At 41.6% G+C, this 20,066-nt stretch overlaps 1 protein-coding gene across 1 annotated transcript; it reads right to left on the bottom strand.

Moving 5' to 3' along the window:
• Positions 1 to 341: 341 nt before the first annotated feature.
• Positions 342 to 18,754, bottom strand: LOC143136859 (ly6/PLAUR domain-containing protein 1-like). The gene is made up of 2 exons (XM_076297535.1): positions 18,598 to 18,754; positions 342 to 607 (listed from the first exon to the last, which is right to left on the bottom strand). Exons 1-2 carry the CDS (start codon positions 18,752 to 18,754, stop codon positions 342 to 344), a joined length of 423 nt encoding a protein of 140 aa, XP_076153650.1.
• Between the last annotated feature and the right edge of the window lie 1,312 nt (positions 18,755 to 20,066).

The raw sequence follows: 20,066 nt of genomic DNA, 5'->3' as shown, positions 1-20,066 counted from the left end.
CCCCCAGTCAATACCACGCTGAACCCGCCACACCTGTTCGTCACTCCAGTTCCCGGAGCATGATGGGAAAAGGGGAATCTGTGGGTGGGGGGTGGGATGGTGATACTGGGGGGGGGGGGGTGGATGGGGATATTTAGAGGCTCTTAAACACTATAGAACACAAAATGGGGCAGTTGGAGTCACAATCCAGCTGGGCTGATGAAAGGAGAGAGAGAGCGAGAGAGAGAAGGAGGAAGAGAAGGATAGATAGAATAAGGGAAATAAGCAAAGGAAGGAGGCGAGGGAAGGAGAGAAAAAAGAGAAGTGGGGAGTGGGCAGTTAAGGGAGTCAGCGAGCCATTTCTATGTGCAGAAGAGGGGGGCAGAGTGCACCAGGAGGAGGGAGAGGGGGAGCAGGAGGAGGGGGGAAAGGAGGAGGGGACGAGCCCAAGGGGGCGATGGGGCGGCGGAGAGGACTGGCCGCTTCTTCAGCTTGGGCCCGTTACACAGGGGCGTGTCACAGCAGGTGATGCACACGGAGTTGAGCTCGCCAGTGCAGAACTGCTGGTAGCCGGAGGAGGCGATGAGACACGCGCCTGAGGAGGCACAGGACTTCCGGTAGTGGATGCCTGCAAGGTTGCGAGGGAGAGGGGGAAGGAGGAAAGGAGGGAGAGAAAGGGATGGAGAGAGAAAGGAAGGGAGGTAGAGAGGGTGGGAGGGAGAGAGGGATGGGGAAAGGGAGGGAGAAAGGAAGGAGGAAGGAGGTATAGAGGATAGAAGAGAGAGAGAGGGATGGAGAGAGGGAGGGATGCAAGGAGGGAGCGTGGAAAGACAGATCCAATAAGCAGAAGACACATAAGTAGACTCAAGACACCTACACACACATGTTTGAATAAGCAAATACATTCCCCCGGTTAAGTCATTGCTAGTTCTCTGTGAATTCAACAGCAAGGTCACTGACTTAATTTGTAGAAGGCACACACACACACACACTTGAAAGATCACCACCTACGCTATGCCCCAAGTCATGAAGGCCTCCGTTCGATAAAAATGTAAATGTAATGCGAGTGAAAGAAAGCTCAGAGGAGTGTGAGTTAGCATACGTGTAAACAAAGATGGCGGAGTTGCAGGACTGTGACAGGGACTCTCTGTGTCCTCTCATGGAGCAACGTGAGAAAGATGTGTACTGGCACTGATGACACATAACAGTATATAAGCTGCTGTCCCTCATGGGCTTCTAGAGTGCCAGTGACACTGGCGTTCAAGGATATTGTTTAAAAAATGTTTGAGTCTGTACCTTTCACTTTTCTGCCCGGGGCGTCAATCGGTCATCTGCAGAACAGTGCTGTAGCTATCCGTCCCTCATGCAGGCCTGGTGTTCTTCACATCCAGTTTAATGTGAAAACTATAATTATGCACCTAATGATCTAATATAAATGTACAATTAAGATATTACAATTAAGATATTAAGACAATATTATATTTGTGCCAATGAAAGGGTATTTTATTTATAGCTATTTTAAACATTGAGTTCATAATTATAATTAAGAATTAAATTAATTGTGAGCTCATTAGCTAATTAACGTAATTTTCTTTCTTCTTCCTCCTCCCCTTCCTCTTCTTCATCTGCTTCCTCTTCCTCATCATCATCATCATCTTCTTCTTCTTCTTCTTCTTCCACAGTGGCTGATAAAAAGGATGCACAATGTTCATGTCCCACTTTCGTAGGAACTTCTTGATACCCACAAGTACCAGGTGCAAAGCTCTCGGTGCCCTACTTTTCCACACCCTTCAATCTCCGCAAATTCATTTGTCAGCATTTTCCCAAAATAAGTTGAAATGCATAAGCATCCTCTTTCTTTGTAGTGTGTCAAACATTTGACAGGAGCTACTGTTGCTGCTTGGTTACAGTTACTAAGATGGTTGCAGTCTTGCAGATCCTGAACCCTTTTTCGGAGTAGAACGCCATTTCTTGAACATTGAATAGCTCTCAATTCAAGTCCAGATCTGAACGATATAATTCCAGAGCAATTCTGAAAAATCCTCAATGGGTTAAAGTGACCTGGACCATGGCCCATTCTAGATCTACAATGCATTAACCTCTCCACCTGAGGCTTCATTTGATATTAAAGACATTAACACTGTGACCCAGTGCAATTCTGACAGACAACCTCTCTGATCCCATTAACCCAGCTGTGTCTGTGTGGACCGCAAACCCCAAATCCCCCCTCTCAAAGAGGTTCCAGAGTACATGGAAACTACATATTTGGTGGTATAAATCTAAGCGTACGCCTACACTGTATGCATTTTAAATAACCTGTGTTTCGTACAAGTGTAGTATAACAAGTGTGTAATTGCATGTTTGCAATGTACTGCTGGAAATGTTCTCTCTCTCTTTCTCTCTCTCTCTCTCTCCCCTCTCTCTCTCTGGGGTGAGTGGGCAGAATTATCACTTGAAAGTGGGCGGCAAGCATGAGTGACAGTTGTACATGAAAAGTATCCATCTATGGAATGTGTGAAATACACTTGTAGATGTTTTAATCACAATTTGTTTATGGACACTGTTGGAAGATGGAGGATCTGTTTACCAGACAACATGACTACTAAACTAGAAATCTCTGTGTATGTGTTAAGTCACCAAAGTCCCAACTGTCCCAACCCTAATTTATAGAATTGTATATTGTATGTATATGCTTGAGCAGAAAAGGTGCAGTTGCAGGAAATAGCAGGAAGTAGCGTTTGTTTGTGTTTGTGTTTATGTTTATGTTTAAATTCATTAGCAGACACTTTTGTGCAAAAAAGGTACATTACATTTCAACCAAGGACCAAACGAAACACACCACAGAGGTATCTCACCCCTACCTTCAGTATTCCCACAGAAATTCCACACTGGGTTTCGTTTATGTTTGAGGGACACGCTGCCCCCACTTTGTTTGTTTCCAGTTTTTGGAGTCTGGGCTACCTACAGAGACTGTTTTTGTTTTACAGTGTACTTACACTATGGGCAGCTAGCGGTCATGAGGAGATGATTGCTGAATGTGACAGAAAATGTTATGGGCTTAAAATTACGTATGATCCCTGACTGCACCTTTAATGCCTTTTGTTTTGACTAATCTTTCAGTAATTAATGGTTTTGCTTTACATACTTCTATGCTTGAATTAATCAATATGACCCGAGTGGAAGTGGTGTTGCTAAAGGATATCACAACGGCACAAGGAAGGCCAAAGGTTAAGTGGCGAAAGTAATTACAGTCGTGGCAATATCCTTTACCAACACCACGACCAGTCTACAAGTTCATCATTTAGACTTAGCCTTCACTAGAACTCTACCTCTCTACCAACCACCCCCACCTCTCTCTCTCTCTCTCTCTTTCTCTCTCACTGAAGATGGTATGCTCTCATAGTGTGTTTCTCACTATGTAGGTCACTCTATCGAGTGTCATATTGCTCTTATACAACAGTTCCATTACCAACTAATTTAGCTTTAAAATATGGTGTTTTCTATTGTTTAACACCACTCCAGACCGAAGTTCAGTGAGAGGCTATTCAATGCAATATGCGGAGTGATTACTAGCGGTGGAACGCCTGCGTGGGATGTCTTGGGATATCAGAAATCACTAGATAGTTCGACCGGACCTAACTTGTATTTTTATACAGTACAATTCTTTTTGTGCCCTCTGCAGAGATGTATATGTATGTCTTTTTCCAGAGTTTCAATTGCTTTACAGGCTCTCATTTTCAGCTATAAGATGCTAAATCCCTTGTGCTATTGGTAGGGGACTTCCTACAGTGGCAGACAGCAGACAGACACTGGAGACAGCAGCAACCCCGCCGTTCCCAAAGTTTTTCTATTGTTTAATAGGCTGTCAAACATGGATGGGAAGTTAAGTGTGCTATGGTGTTCGTAATGATGACAGAATTGCTTTATACATGAGCTGACTCTCCTCGAGGGAGGTCAAACGGTTTAAAAGACTAGGCCATTATTTGCAAGTTTTGTAATCATTTATGCAGGACATGGGCAGCCTTGTTTTCCACTGATGTTGTGTTTTCAGTCATCTAAGTTTCTTCAAAGTCATCAAAGTTTCTACAAAATCAGACAAAAAAGTGCCAATGGTTGCCCCTCTTCTACATGGGTTGTTTTGATCATAACATTTGGGCCTACTGCTTCCCCAAGCAGCATTTAAAGTGTAGCCTCCTTGATGCCCTACTTTCTTTGTCATTGTTTCTGAGACCTTAATGTTTTTTAAGAAAACAACCACAGTGTATTTCCCAGTATTTTCTGGGGGGAACAAACATGTGTAAATATAAGAATTATATTTGTATGTGTGTGTGTGTGTTTGTTTACATGCCTGTTTAGACATAAACTGTATGAGTACGTAAACTGTGTGAATACATGCATGTGTGTGTGTGTGTGTGTGTGTGTGTGTATACAAGTCTTGTACTGAAGAAAATGTTCAAATTCCTGCTACTTTTCTCATGCCTTCTGTCATAGCGCTGTCTGTGACCTGAACATTGTACTCTTACTTCTAACCATCTTCAGGTCTTTGGCACTCAGCTGCTATTGAATTGGAGGAAAAAGACAGCGTGCATCAGAAAGTTCACTTAAGACTGGTCTCATTTACCTGGCTTGTTCTGAATGGCTGTTGAGCCACATTTGTCCTTTCTGTCCATCACTACAATGTCAGTGGGCTGTGACCTGTGGCGGTTCTAGCTTGTATGGCACCCTGGGCAAATGAAAGTTAACACATATTCTGACAGTTTTATTATTTTTTTACAAGGGCTTGTGCCATCCCCCATTGAGATGCTGACCTAAGGCTGACCATGTCGCTAATATCAATATCCGCCAATGTGTCCTCTGCATCCACTGGCTATGATCATGAGTGTATTTGCAGTAGGCCTGAGTGCCATATGGCATTGTGAGAAGAACTGAAAATGGGTCCAACAACAACAACATGCTTTTCAGTCTAAACTATAAGAAAGAACTGGGGATTGAAAAGAAAACTAAAGAAATTAGGCCTTAACAGCCTCTGCCTCCACAGAGGAGTGTGCTTTTCCAAACAAAGACTAACCCAAATTGACGCCACAGCACTCTCCTCAGTTTGATTTGATGCTATCAGTGAGCAACATTTTTAGCCTCTGCTGAAGCTGTTTCCTGAAAACAAATCTTTCCTGGAACTGTCCTACTGTTATTGTCACTGTGCACTCCAGAGCTAAAACTGTGCTAAAATGATATAAAATTGATAAAATTATATGAATGAAAGATCTGTATTGAAATCTAGAACATATCAATTCCATGTCTCTGCACCTATGCACATACAGTGTTCATTGTAACAACCTAACAATTATGAGATCAGTCAGTGGCACATTTATTCTTTTTACAAGTTATTTGCCACCCTTGTAAGAAATACAAAAATGGAAATCTGAAGTTAAACAAGGCCAAAATCCTGCCGTTTCAATGCTAATAATCAATATGCAACACCACATCTGAAGTCTGACAAAATGGAATGAAAAGAGGGGGAAAGCCTTAAAAAAGAATAGCTCTGTTTCATCGTGACATTTCCTCATAGCACCCAAGCAGTTTGGAAATGGTAAGTTTTTACAAGTTTTGTTATCTTTACTGAAGGCGTTTAATTAACCATAATATGTTCTGTCATATTTATTTTAATTACAGATGTCATACAGGCTAATTATCATGTCAAATAATTGGGCTTGAGATAACCCATAAACATAAGAAATTATTTGATTTTATATGCGTGTCATGTTTTATACCACAATATTCTTGGATGGTTGTTTGAAAAGCAGCGCTGTGAAAACCCTAGTTGTACAAAGCTGTTTGTCAGTGCTATACATTTATCATGTCATGAGCCTGGTGGCAACAGTACAGGGATTAAAGAGGTCTTCATGTTCTATTTTTTTACCCTCTTCATGCTTTTTCTTGCCAGTTTAGTCCAGTTCAGTTCACTTAACTTTATTTTTTTATTAACAATAAAATGAAGCCCTTGTGTTCAGTCTATTTCTGTCTTTATATAAAGTACACACACTCAGAAGACTGGCATTTAGCTGGCACTTTTATCTAAAGAGACACAGACTCGCAACAATAAATTGGAGGTTTGATCGTAGGCTGACCAATGGACAGATGGCGGTGTCACCATGCCCGTAGCAGAGCCAAACATAGAAGGGCAATACTGACCTCTGATCTCTACACTGGTAGTGATACAAGTAAACAGGCCGTCCAGATATTCTGACCGGATACTTTACAATCAAGATTTACTGAAATGTATACCTCACTATTCTGCAGGTAAATGTACCTGCCTGGTCTATAACCCAAAAGGGCACATGTTACCCCGCTGCTCATCCAGGTACACTGGCTACCTATCGGCAGCCCGCATCAAATTGAAGTCACATCATCAAATTCAACACTTGCCTACAAAGTAGTCTCCGGTTCTGCTCCCACCTACTTGAATGCCCTCATACAGGCATATGCTACCTCTAGACCGTTGCACTCCTCAGACGAACAACGTCTAGCTCTGTCACCGGTACGCTCAGGCCAATCCAAACTTTTTTCATCTGGTGTTCCTCGCTAATGGAATGCGCTACCTGTTCCTACTAGAGCAGGGACATCCCTCTCCATCTTCAAAAAACTCCCGAAGACCCAGCTCTTCAGAGAACATCTCCTCTCGTAGCACTACTTACAACTAATCTTGCTGATCCTAACACTTACCACCTGACTAGAATTGACACTCAACTGTTTAAAAACAGCACTCACTGATGTACTGTTTACCATGTTGTTAGTCGCTTTGGTTAAAAATCTGTCAGCCAAATGTAATGTAATGTAATATAATGTATTCGAACATTCATGTCTGTTCACCATACTGTAGGCTCTTTATTGCTTCACATCCCTTACTGCCAACATTTAATTGGTGCTTTTCTTTCCAACTAAATTGAAATTACTTGAAATGTTTTTAATCAATTTGTTCAAACTAATTTGCATTTACTGTATTGCACATTTTAGTTGGTTATCAGCTTGCAATGTCTGACAAATTAATGGTTGCACAGTTAGTGTCTATATTAGTTGCCCACAGACAAAACTAAGGCACAATTACCTTGTTAATGTGTTATTATGGGAATGATGGACAGCAACCATTTGAGGGCTTGTAGCAAACCACATCCCACTTATTGCAGAAACGTTGCCTGTCTGTACCATGTTGCTACTGCAACTTCCAAGTGATGCTGTTTTTAGACTAAACTAATTATCACAGATCTGAAGATGAGCTCAATTGAACTCAAAGTCCATCTCCTGCTAAATTCAGGAGTTGTGAAAATGTGTTCAATTTGTGTACAATGAAGATGTGGAATGGTCGATACAGAATGGTTCTTTACTGCCAAATGTGTTTGTTGTTTCATTTCCATTAGCTTGTAGACAGTGTGTGAGGGAAAAGACAACTCTAAATTTCACACTCAACTCGCCCCACTGTCTTTGAAGTTGAAGCTAAATATTGTTGCCCGACGGCAACAAATAAATAAAAAAAGAGTAGATGGTTCACTGGGAATGTCTCCTTTTGTGAAATCGAACCCAAACTGTTCAATCTGTACTTTGGAGTTAGGACTCCAAGCCAAAGTAACCCACAAACCTTTATTTTAAATTGCGGCAATGAAATCCTGTCAAAACAAACAAAAATGTAAATACATTTGTAGGTGTAAAAGGTGAAAAAGTATTAAAAACTTGAAAAAAAAATAGCTGTACAAGCAACCAAATTTGTGTCTACATTATGTATATAGTGCACAGTATTTTATTTTCAGTGACATGTTTCCATTGTGGTTTACTACCAAACGAAGATGAGCAAAGAAAATATGGGCGAAACTGTGTGAAGATATTATCGATATTCCTCACAGTTGCTTTGTGTAGACAAGAGACAATCACTTTCCATCTGCATCTACGACAACCCCACGGTAAGACAAATTTAAGTATCAATTTAAGAATAAGCCTCACAATGTATATCTTAATATAGTACGTCAAAAAATAATTCCTTAAAAAGGCCAAAATGATGAGGCGCTTTGTGCTCCAACTGAGAAACAAAACCTTCCTCAGAGAGTTCCAGAGCTTTCAGGGGGAGACATCTATACTGACGAAGCAATTACTGCTCCTGATTACAGCAATTAGCCCTGACAGAGCTCACAATACAATCTGATGGCTGCTAGACGGCTAATCAAAATGCTTCTTGTTTACAGGCTTTTTCGAGCTCAGTGACAGTTATAGAGAAGAGTGACAAAGAAGAGCTTCTTTATTTTTTGTGTGCTGCAGGGATGGCTTTAACTGAACATAGCATTTGCCTGTCGAAGTTCATATTGAGCAATTTTTTGAAAAGTCAGGTGTCAACTCTGAAGCCTGTGCAGGTGAAATTGAGTAACTGAATCAACACCAACTCACTGGAGATGATGTTGTTGTATGGTATGGTAATTGTTGGAGGAGCTCATGCACTTAGGCTAACTAGACTAATTACATTACGAGAACAAACAGTGTATTTAATCAACACGGATGCTAGACATGGGCTTGTGGCACCCCCGAGGTTGACAAATGAAAATGAGGTTTTCAGAGTTTTAAGCAAAAATCAAGGTGAGAGAAAATATCTCCTGAGCAACAAGCAAGCGTCGCTCTTACTAATGCAATAAGACATAAGACATCCCAATTCATTTAATTCATAAGATTTTTTACAGTATCTGTAACAAACAGATTTTCCTCCCAAACCTCATCCTGGCAAATGAAAACTGCTGAAGAGAATATTAATTCTTCGCACCCATGTGTTGTCCTAGAGCACACTTACTTAGGGTATAAATAAAACATGCTGCAAATGTAATCATTTGTCATATAAACACATTAGCGGAGGGCTCCATTCTGTTTGTATCACATTATTCTACTGTACAATTTAATTATTTGATACATGGTGTTTGTGGCAAACAGTGGTAATTAGTTTGGGAAACAGACAGACTGGGAAACATAAGGTCTAAAAATAAAACACAAGACACCAATTTGTTTAAATTTATGTGAGACATCTAAGCTCTGATACTTGGACTGTCGCCAGTCAGAGTGTTTTTTCTGAGTCACCACACTGTAGTCTCAGTCTAAGATAGCACTATGATAGTCACAAAAATGATACGATTCAGAGCCTGTTACTTTACACTGACTGGGGCAGTCCATCAGTTCCATTCTGTCTGGATAGCTATGGGTTCAGTCACAGGAAGTTAACAAATTAAAGTTAACACGTTTTATTTAGCAAGGAAGTTATCATTTCTACATTATGTCACAAAACCAATGAACATGTTGTATCAGTTCATAACCAGAAATGTTCCAAAAGTATCTTTTCTGAAAAGGAAAATCAACATGTTTGTGCTTAGTTTGTCCTTTACTTATGATAGGCAACAGGCCCTTCCCTTTAAAAGTGAGCGGTCCTCAGCCAACACATCAATATGTGCCAGATTTGTATGCCAATAGACAAAGTCTGGCTTGGGTAAGGCTCTCCCTCTGGTAAAGCCAATCAATTTCCATGATGAATATGCTTAAAGAACAAAATTACTCTTCTGAATACATGAGATAAGGTATATTTCCTCTCTCGTACAGTCTCAAGCAGAGCCAGAGTCTCTCATCTGATTCAGTCCTCCACAGGACGGCCAATTTAGCCAACATCAAAGCCGAAGCACTGGGCTTGTATTAAGAAACGCAATTCCATGCCAAGTCGTGGGAAATTAGGAAAAACCGAGCTATTGTCCAAGAGGCAGTGATGAAGGGACTTACTATTGCTTCTATTAGGGTATCAGTAATTGAAGGCCAAAGCATTTTATTACAGGATAATGGTGCAGTGACTTCAAAGAGGTGCTCTGCTAGATAAAAATGGAAGTTTTATGATATCGGTAACACCTTCTTTGTCATATAGTGACTGACATCAGCCCCAAGCAAGTCTGGGCCATAAGTGTCTGAAATCCGATTGTAAATGTTCGTGTCAGTAAAAAAATAAGTAACATATAAAACACGTAAACTATGGCAGTAAAATATTGTAGCCCACATAAACACTTATTGACATACTGCATCTCCAAATGTGGCTGGATTGGTGTGTAGCTCCCACTTTGTCAGAATTGTTCAGGAACACCAGAGTTTGTCTGATTGCACACATGAGACTAACAGCCAGAGGAAAGTAAGAACAATGTAGCTGAACGTCATGAAATGGATTATAATCAAGGACCTAACCTTTAATTACTAATAACTAATTAAAAACGGAACCTTTAATTACAAGCTAAAACTGCACTAATCCCTGAAATCATTGTTTCCTTCAAGTTGCTTTAAGTCAAACCATCATTTCAAGTTATTATAATCTTTTATAGGATTACATTTCATATTAGGCTTTATATCATGGTACTGTGTGAAAGGCAGTAAAGGAGTCTGTGGTGTTAATTCAGGCCACGTCTTGCACTGTTTTGCCTGTCAATCATATGAATTTGGTGAGGCACCGTAGGTTCAGGTGCTTAGAGCCTAGAAAGGATGCTTTTATGGATGTTTTTATTGCTGTATATGACTTATGAAACTGACCCTGATCTTCCATCTCTCACAGCAATCCCCAGGTAGCAATGCTCTGAAAAAATTCCTTGACTTAAAAAAAATGTTTTTAAGACTCATAGCTCTGCATTAAGCATCGTTAGTGTTCCCCTTCCTTTTAATTTCACACTGGCGCACTTGATGGAAGCCCTTTTGAATTGTAGCTTCTGCTAAATAACCACACGCAAATGATCAGAAAGGGGCCTCTGGAGGTCCATCAGATGCTACCAGAGCTTCAAAGCACTGAGCAATCTCTTCATCAGCCCGCCTCGGAACTGAGTGAGCTCCTACTGAAGTGATACCAACGGGCCTCTGGGGGAGAGGAGACCACACCAAGCCCTCTGGCGCGTCTGTGTATCAACTGGAACCGTAACTTCTCTTAAGTTCTCCGCTATCTCTGTCCCCTGTGGAGCGGTCCGAGGCGAGGCGTTGACGGCAGAAACCTCCAGTGTCTCTTCTCTTTACTGTAAGTGTCCCCCGCAAATGATCAAGCTGATCATCAACGCATGAAAAAAAACAACATCAACATTAACTACACAGGCCGCAAGCCTGGCATCTCTATTAGACTCATCCAATTGGAATTCCACAAGCTGTGAGGCATGACGCTTCATTTGTTCATTTATTTATTTATTATTTTATATATATATATATATTTATTTCTGGGGAAATGTTTTCTGCCTGTGCAAACAATAAATAAAAGCTCTCAGAGGGACCGCCATTTATAATGCATGACTGCAATGGATATTTACATCCGAATAGAAGAGCTGACTTTCTCAAGACTCAGGAGGAGCTCACTCACCCTTGTTTATCGCCGCACTTGAAAGTTGAGCCTCGCAAAATGGGAAGCATTAATGGCAACCCATTATAGACACCTGATTATGAATTTATGTGCGGAGAGCGGGAAGGGAGATCGAGCGGAGTGCTTTTTCTGGCTGGGGAAAACGAAATAAATAAATAAAAATGAGTTCGAAACTCATGAAGCCTCGTGCGAGACTCTATGTCAAATTGATGATTTCCAGTCTCCTGGCATATGTTTTTGTTCAAGCACTTGTTTACTTGTTTACCCAAAACAACAACTCGCAAATCTGCGGTATGAGGAAACAGCCCGGGGCGGAGGGGCTTTCCCTCGCTGAGCCGTGGGTCTGCAAGGTCTGGCGCTCAGCGTGGCGCTTCTCCTCGCTACCTTTTGCCAAAGGCTCCCTCCTGGGGAGTTCAGCTTATACTTCTTGTGAGGTGTTTTTCAGATAACAGTGTCAGCAAACAATGCCCGACATGCTCAACAAAACTGTGCTGAGAAGAGTTTTAAATAAATCATCAGGTACAGTGTACTTGTTGTGGAGTTAGCATGAACTAGACCAGCAGGTACAGAAGAGTTTACAAGTGAAGTGTGTATTTCACAGCTCAACCACTTAAAGGACAACTCTGGTCTAAGAACAACCTTTGCATGATAACTAGTATCAACTTTGGGACCAAAACAACGTTAATCCGAGTAATTCTATTTAAGACGCCATATGCATTTACAACAAAATACGGTATATCGATAGCCTTGGGGTCCAGCACACTGGGTTGAAGTAAATCGTTACTTAAGCTACTGACAACACTCAAAATATCATTAAGCTTCTGTGATACTGTGGAGAGGTTCCCTACAGACTAACAAACATAATATTAACTTTCTACGTGTACAGAAAGGGTATAGAAAAGGACTGTTTGTGCAGTCAGTGCATTACTTACATTTTTCTTTCGGTCGCCGGCCGCCATCATCCTAGGAGAAGTCTGTACAAGTTGCTCAGCACAAGCTACAATCAATTGACACAAAATGAGTTTGGTAATCGAGTTGTATGGGCTCTATTCTCACAATATGGCGGCGACCACAATAATAGTAAGGTAATCTGCCTATACCCTTTCTTTACACTTACAATGGTAAAACTACATCAGTTTGTCTGCAGAGACTCTCTAGATGTGTAATGATTTTAAAGAGCCAAGTAAATAGACCCTAGGTGTTTTCATAGACCAGAAAAAATAGACCCTGGGTGTTTCTTAGAGAGGAGTTTTCCTTTAATGAGCTGAGGGCCAAGGCACCTAGAAACATAGCTAATCAGGCAGTCAAATCAGGGGCACCCCTTGGAAGAGCCAGATGACCTGCTGTCTCGCTGGCCACTTTGGTTAGATCTACACTTGTCTGAGCCAGCCAGTGAACGGCAGGCAGTGGCCCACTGCAGAGCTCACATGGATGCACAAGCTTTCCCCTCGCAAACACTGAGATGGATAAACCAACTGGGGGAGTCTCTCCAGCTGAGCTGTCTGCACCTGTGTACAAGGTATGTCCAGCAGGTGTCTGTTGCCATAACGATTAGATTCCAACTTCAAACCGTTGATCGGTATGTCGCACATACACACACACACACGCACGCATGCACACACGCACACACGTACGCACGCATATATTTGCCTGAGTGAACTACAGTGAGAACAGTGAGTGAGTGATCTGTAACAAGGTGAGGTGTTCTCAGGCTTTTAGGCAATTATTTACAGAAAAGCGGGTGGCTGGTAACCCTTTTTCATGCACTGCATTAAGTTGAAGGAAAGAAGTGTCTCTCTGTGTGTGTGTGTGTGTGTGTGTGTGTGTGTGTGTGTCTGTCTGTGTGTGTGTGTGTGTGTGCAGGGTGCGATTTGTGTAAAAACCAGGGGGGGGGGGTGATTTTGAATACGTTTGTAAACCCCCCCCCCCTCCTAAAACGGACTCCGACTTAGCTTTGTTGCTGCTGAAATTGTAAGTAGCCTACCCTTGATTCCAGTTGCTGCTACTGGAAGAAACTGTAATCCATGCATTTCCACAGAATTATTTTTGGAATCTGATCCCTTATCATACCTGTTCATTCTTACTCGTCGCTAGACTTATCGTGACTAAATTCAAGATGGCTGCAAACGCTAAACTTCGTGAAGGTACTGTCTGTATAAATCGTCTTGTAAGTAAACTACCAGTGCTTTTTCAAAGTTCTCAATGTCTCGTTTTAAATGTCAGGGCCCTCGGAAGTCTACCAATGAAGTGTGGAGATACATTGAGCCTCTTAAATGGTGTAAAACAGTGATTTATTTGCATGGCTATGCCGATGCCGAGGCACCACCATTGACCGCCTTGTTGGTAGCATCGGCTAACTAGCGCCAGATTTCGGAGTGCAGGGGACAAGCCGAGATGGGCTATGAGACATACGTTCACACTCGGTATCATGTTTCAAAACACTTTAGGTCAAAATCACACCGGAATTCTCCTTTAAGTTAGTGAATTGGCTAACAGTGTTAGTTGGTAACCAAATAGCCTACACATTGCGCTACACGCTGCGTAGGCTACGTGCATTCTCTCTTCTGCTGATTTGCGTTCAGTAGCCAAATGCGTAATATTGCAAAAGTTGAAAAAATAAATGTGTTTATTGTAGCCTACAGAAAATAAATAGCTTATCATACTGTCAGTTAATTGCCTACAGTGCAGTGAAGAGTTTGGAGAGTAAAGTTATAGGGCAATTTGAAGTTTTATGAAAATAATTTACGAACCAGAACATAAAGACCATGGGCTTGTTCGAAAAGTTCACTCGTTCACTCACTCACTCATTCACTATATAGTGTTGGCTATATAGAGGACTATATAGGGGGCTATCTAGGGAACAAGTGAACCTGTCGATTATTAATTTCGGACACTCGGGATGTTGCTGTTGCCACATATTCATGCGCCGGATTTTCGTCAATCTCGGTCGCATAAACAAACGCAAATGCAAGTTGACACACATGTGTGAGGCCATGGACAACAACGGTGCTGTTTCTGGATGAGTATTAAGGCTGGGATTTAGCAGCTGCATTGAAATAATATTTGAATATATATGTATACATTTGATTATTGAAATAAAACAGTGTAACTGAGATCTGTGTACATCCTAACTTTATTTAGGCTAACACAACATGGAGGTTACATTAGTTAGTTACGTTGCTGAATTTGCCTACGAAAATATGGCTACACATTTGTAATCCTAAAGATATTATCAACTATATAACATGATATAACCGTTAAACGTTTTTAAAACTTCCATAGTCTCTCGTGCATGTATAGCGTCTTGTGTTGACTAACGTGAGCTAACATCAATACAGTGAGTGTTTAAGAAATGGATCCGATTCAGGCCTTAGTTGTGACTCTGTTGGTTAAAGTGTTGGTGCTCAGGTTAAGAAGGCGAAATAACACGGCAAGGGCGAGACGTCTCCGTATTTTGCTCGCCAGACATAATGTCAACGAAATGGCAAGGGTAAATATCACATTTATTACTAGCGGCGTTACTGTTAATGCTAGCGCCCTTCTTGGCTGGACGATTTCATTCAATATAGCTTAATACTGCTTGTTCTTTTATGGACTGGGCGGCGGTCATATTTTGTACCGCTCTGCGGTACATCTAGTTATCATTGAGACAACAGGGGACCAGGGGTATATAAAAAATTCCGATTGTAGCTTACAGCAGCCGACTATTTAAGTCAAGTTTATAACGTTGTGGCACCAAGCGTCTTCTGCCCCACGGCTGCCCGCGAATGCAGTTTTGTTGGTAAACGGGAAACCCATCAGAGCAGCCGCTCCACAAACGTGTCATAACTAGATGTACCGCAGAGCGGTACAAAATATGACCGCCGCCCAGTCCAGCACATTTTTTCCACAAAAATGAATCACGCTGAAAGGCCTATATGATTCTAACTGTCTCACTAAATTGCATTATCCACACTCAATTCTCACTGATATCTGCTAGACAACAAGTACCAAAACATGATTAGTTCATAGATTTCACATGTAAAATTAATTTTATACAACCCCACCTCCATCTTGCCTGTTCATAATTCTGAGAAATTCTTGAATTGTGTGCATGTACATGTTTATGTTATGCGTGTGTGTGTGTGTGTGTGTGTGTGTGTGTGCGTGCTTGTGTGTGTGCCTGCGTATGTGCCTGTGCATGCAAGCGTACATATGTCTACTGTGTGAGTATGTGTCATACGTATGATTACTGTGAATGTATGTGTGTGTGTGTGTGTGTGTATCTGTTTGTGCACATGTGTGCACATGAAATGGGTTAACATGACCCCTGGAGGCAAACATACGGAAAAAAATGGTCATCCTAGGCCCTACAGTTCTCAAGATATTCACAGAGAACTGTGTCTGCCCTACCCTTCTTTCGGGGGGTCCAGTCCAGCGGGGGGGTTACAGATCAAAACGAAAAATTACGGTTCCATGCTATCCATGTGGGGGTACATGCCCACCAAGTTTTGTGTACCCCGGTCTTTCAGTGTCCCGGGAATCCTTGTTGGTGTACGTCACTAAATGTACACATAAATTATTTTATTGTAAGGCCCCCCATGAACGAAAGTACACAAAACTTGGCATGCATTCGGAGGATGTCATAATGATCCTACACTTTTAATTTCGTGCAGTTTTGACCTTGTCAGCCAGAGATATTGTGATGAAAACACCTAATTTTTTGTTTTTATATTTTTAACTAGGTGGCGCTATACATAAAATAAGTGGTAATGGGATGGGTTGACATGCCCCCTTAAGACCAACATACATAAAAAAGGTGGACCTCCTAGGCCCTACGGTTATCGAGATATTCACAGAAAACTGTCTCCGGCCACCTACAGGCCAGTTGGTGTATAGTAACATAAATTAATTTATTGTGTGGCCCCCCATGAACGGAATTCCACGAAACTTGGCGTGCATACAGAGGGTGTCATAATGATCCTACACTTCCAATTTTGTACAGTTTTGACTTTGTTAGGTCACAGATACCTTCAATTACAACACCTAATTTTTACTTTTTTGTGTTTAACTCTGTGGCGCTATACATGAAATGAGTGGTTATGGAATGGGTTGACATGGCCCCTTGAGATCAACATACAAAAAAAAAATGGTCCTCCTAAACCCTACGGTTTTCAAGATATTCACAGAAAACTGTGTCTGCCCTACCCTCCTTTCGGGGGTCCAGTCCAGCGGGGGGGCTACAGATCAAAACGAAAAACGATGGTTCCATGCTATCCATGTGGGGTTACATGCCCACCAAGTTTCGTGTACCCCAGTCTTTCAGTGTCCCGGGAATCATTGACAGAAATTTGGGCATGCGAAAAAAAAAAAAAAAAAAAAAAAAATCTGACTAAACCTATATGACCGCCGCTTCGCTGCGCGGCGGTCATAATAACGTCATGCAGTTAACAAGGTGCGAAGGAGCTTGCTCTTCTCCGCAACCTTGTCTATCACGTCATCAGCATCCAAGTTCATTATAGGACCTCTTTCTCCGTCGCCATCAGCATAAAGGCCTCCAAATTATCCTGTGACAATCGTGTCCTTAGGCGATTCTTGATGAATTTAAGAGTGGAAAAACTCAGTTTGCATGCTACTTGAGTACATGACAGTGTTAGTAGGAATTAATTTGCTAACCATATAGGCTATAGTTGAAGGCACAGGTAAAGAGGTTTAACTGCTGGAGAAGTAAATAGCAAGAGATTGCACAATTCTTGCAGGTAGCACATTTCTTGCTCACCAGGTTTATTTCTGTATCTTCCTATAACTCCGCGGCATCATCAAAGTCCGACGCTTTGACTGTATACTCGTTTAGAGGAGACTTTTTCAGGCTGTCCCAGTGCGTGGCGAGATGTGTCAATTCCGAATGTAGATTTTCAACCGTAGCACCTTCACTGAATTTAAGCAGACATTCTCTTATGTTTCGAAGTGCATTTGGGCGCAGTTTATTAGCTTTTATAAAGGGAAAATACCGAGGATCAAGGCATGCTAGATCCGCAATTCCCCGTGCTGAAGGAAGTAGACGCATTCGGTTTTGAAATTCCCAGAAGTCATTGCTTCATGTAGCCTAACTTTTGTAAACCAATAATAAAATAAAAGATACAGGCAGCATATTTATTGTATTCCAATTTCAAACAATGCACTTTTAAATCATTTGATTGAATAAGGTTACAAAAGAATGTAGACTGATGTAAATATTGAGGGTCACCATGACTGTAGTGTAGAGACTCATGTCTGGTATAAATACTGATCAGTTTCCTTATCTGAAGGAGGAAAAGGGAGTTAGAGATAAATGGCTTAATTGAAGCCATTTAACACTATTGATGCTTGATAGTGGTCCGAGAGATATTGTAAAACCAAGCATGCCGCTCCGTGATTGGCCGGCCCACGAGGGGCCGCGGCCCTTCTGGCATCTGCCCAAATGCCAGACCGTCCAGTCCGTCACTGGGTACAAACCTGAGGTAATTAGTAGACTCACACAGTGAGGGGCTGCACACAGTGCAAGGTGAGGGATTGTTCAACTCCTTGCATGCCATTGTTTTCAATTCAACCCCACCCACCGCCGAATCCTTTCACCAATCACTGCCATCATGTAGTTTATTATGATTCAGTTCTGTTTTAATTGGTGCCATTCCATGGAGCCAGGAATAGAGTTTGAGGGCATTGCATTTAGTGATCAAAAAAACAATAACAGATCTAACTGTATCTAACAGTTCATAATACAATTTTCATCATTCATTATTTAGTACCTCTGTTTCTAAAAAGTGTACTTTTTATTTTCCTTTGCTCTACCCTGCAATATGTTCAGACAGCTTTTGCATTGTTTTGCAATGAGGTAAACAGCTTTTTTGGTCTCAGAAAGACATAAGAAGACATATAAGAAAGACATTAAGGGAGAGCAATAATATTTTTTATGTATTCAGTTGGTACTTCAGTTTAGCATGTACTATATGTGTTTTGCAAATACTAATACACACAACGTGAGGCTGTATTTTTTTTTTCAGTCCAACATTTTGCACGAAAAATACGTACTCTGTGATCAAAAGCCTTTTTTGTGGGAGTCACTGACTCAACCTCACACCCCACAACAGTGCTTCTCACTTTGCTTCTGTGTCAGAATGGGGGGCTCAATTAGGGTACCCCAATCAGGGGGATCAGGGTAACAAGACATGTTTTGAACACCCCACACAAGGGAAGAGGCGGCTGAAGGTTCTTACCATCTTCCTTTACGAGGACCTCCCCCTGGCACGTGTCCTGGACGTTCACGGTGCAGTTGACGATGTACTCGGGTGAGGAGCAGTCATTGTGCATCATCTCCTCACACTGATAGCACTGAATCTGCGACGCTGCCCCTGTGAACCCAATCACAACCATAGACACACAGACACACACAGAGACACACACACACACAAACACACACACACACACACACAAAGCAGCTTTAACCAATTAGAGCCTCACGCATAGCTTTGTTAGCCAATGGCAGCAAAGATACATTAAGACTCGTTCCATTCATGTCTAACAAACCCTGTCCGTGTCTTACAGTCCTGCAGTCAAGCAATCATGGCTACAGACAGACAAACAATCATGGCGCTTATTACAGTAAGGCACTAACGGATAATAATTTACACAGTCATGAGCATTTGACCACACTGGCACACTGGGCAATCACACCACACACTGCCAGAAGAGTCAGTCATTTGCAAGCAATTACAAACATTTTGCACCATTAAGGCAAAAACATTGCAAAACAATTGAACACAGGGTCGATGATACATCTAGATATTAGGTGGCCAAGAACAACTCAGAGGCAACTTTGTGTAATAGTATTACCTGCCCTGAACCAGCAACTGCTACACGGCCAACCAATCAATCAAACGCAACATAACCAAAACCCAAACTGCCACAGGCCACAGCCATCGACCCTGCAGACGGAACAAAATCACGCACACGCACACGCACACACACACACGCACACACACACACACAAACACACGCAGACGCACGCACACACACACAGACACACACGCACACACACACTCAAACCAGTCCGTCCGTGTCTTGAGTAGCAGACTTACTAACAGCCACAATCTGTGAATGTGACCAGTCATACAGTATACTGTATATCAATCAAATTGCAAGATACCTTAGACTAATATTAATAATTGATGCATTTATTTGTTTGTTTTAAGTTTTGCACATTACAGAATGTGAACTGAGAAGTGTAAAAAAAACAAATAGGTAATAATATGTCAAAATACTAAAGACTGGGTGAGGTGAGGAGTCAAGAACAGGCCAACAAATATATCATCAAAACATTAAAATGTATGAATGAATTAAATAAATCACAGAGATGAAAGCTACACATTTGCACTCCAAATGATACACATGTGTGTCTGCAGCTTACAAAATGGTATCCTTCTCAATTCAACAGGCACTCATGAATGCAACAGAAATCAATTCAATCCAACTGGTGACCACAACAACAACATGAATTCCATATGAGATGAAAAGTGTCAAACTCTTTGATGTCTCCTGGCCAAAACAGTCTGTTTTCTTACACTACACCGGGACCGGCTCACAGCATGAGTCTGGCATAGTATTTCTCTAAAAGGGCTATTCACTCTTGTGACAGGCTGTGCTGTATGTTACAGTAAACAAAAAACCACAAGGTAAATAAAATAAA

The sequence above is a fragment of the Alosa pseudoharengus genome, unplaced genomic scaffold (assembly GCF_046254945.1).
Source record: "Alosa pseudoharengus isolate Yale_2024_CS ecotype anadromous, Long Island Sound unplaced genomic scaffold, YU_APseudo_1.1 YU_APseudo_1.1_scf_20, whole genome shotgun sequence".
NCBI classification, from domain to species: Eukaryota; Metazoa; Chordata; class Actinopteri; order Clupeiformes; family Clupeidae; genus Alosa; species Alosa pseudoharengus.
The sequence above is the reverse complement of the archived record's forward strand: the minus strand, read 5'-3'. Positions and strand labels throughout refer to the sequence as shown.

Excerpts from the sequence above, each read along its gene's own strand:
- LOC143136859 (XM_076297535.1), bottom strand. The coding sequence starts at position 18,754 with ATGGTTGTGATTGGGTTCACAGGGGCAGCGTCGCAGATTCAGTGCTAT. Across the intron at positions 608-18,597 it reads GGTCCTCGTAAAGGAAGATG|GCATCCACTACCGGAAGTCC; the intron begins GTAAGAACCTTC and ends GCAACCTTGCAG.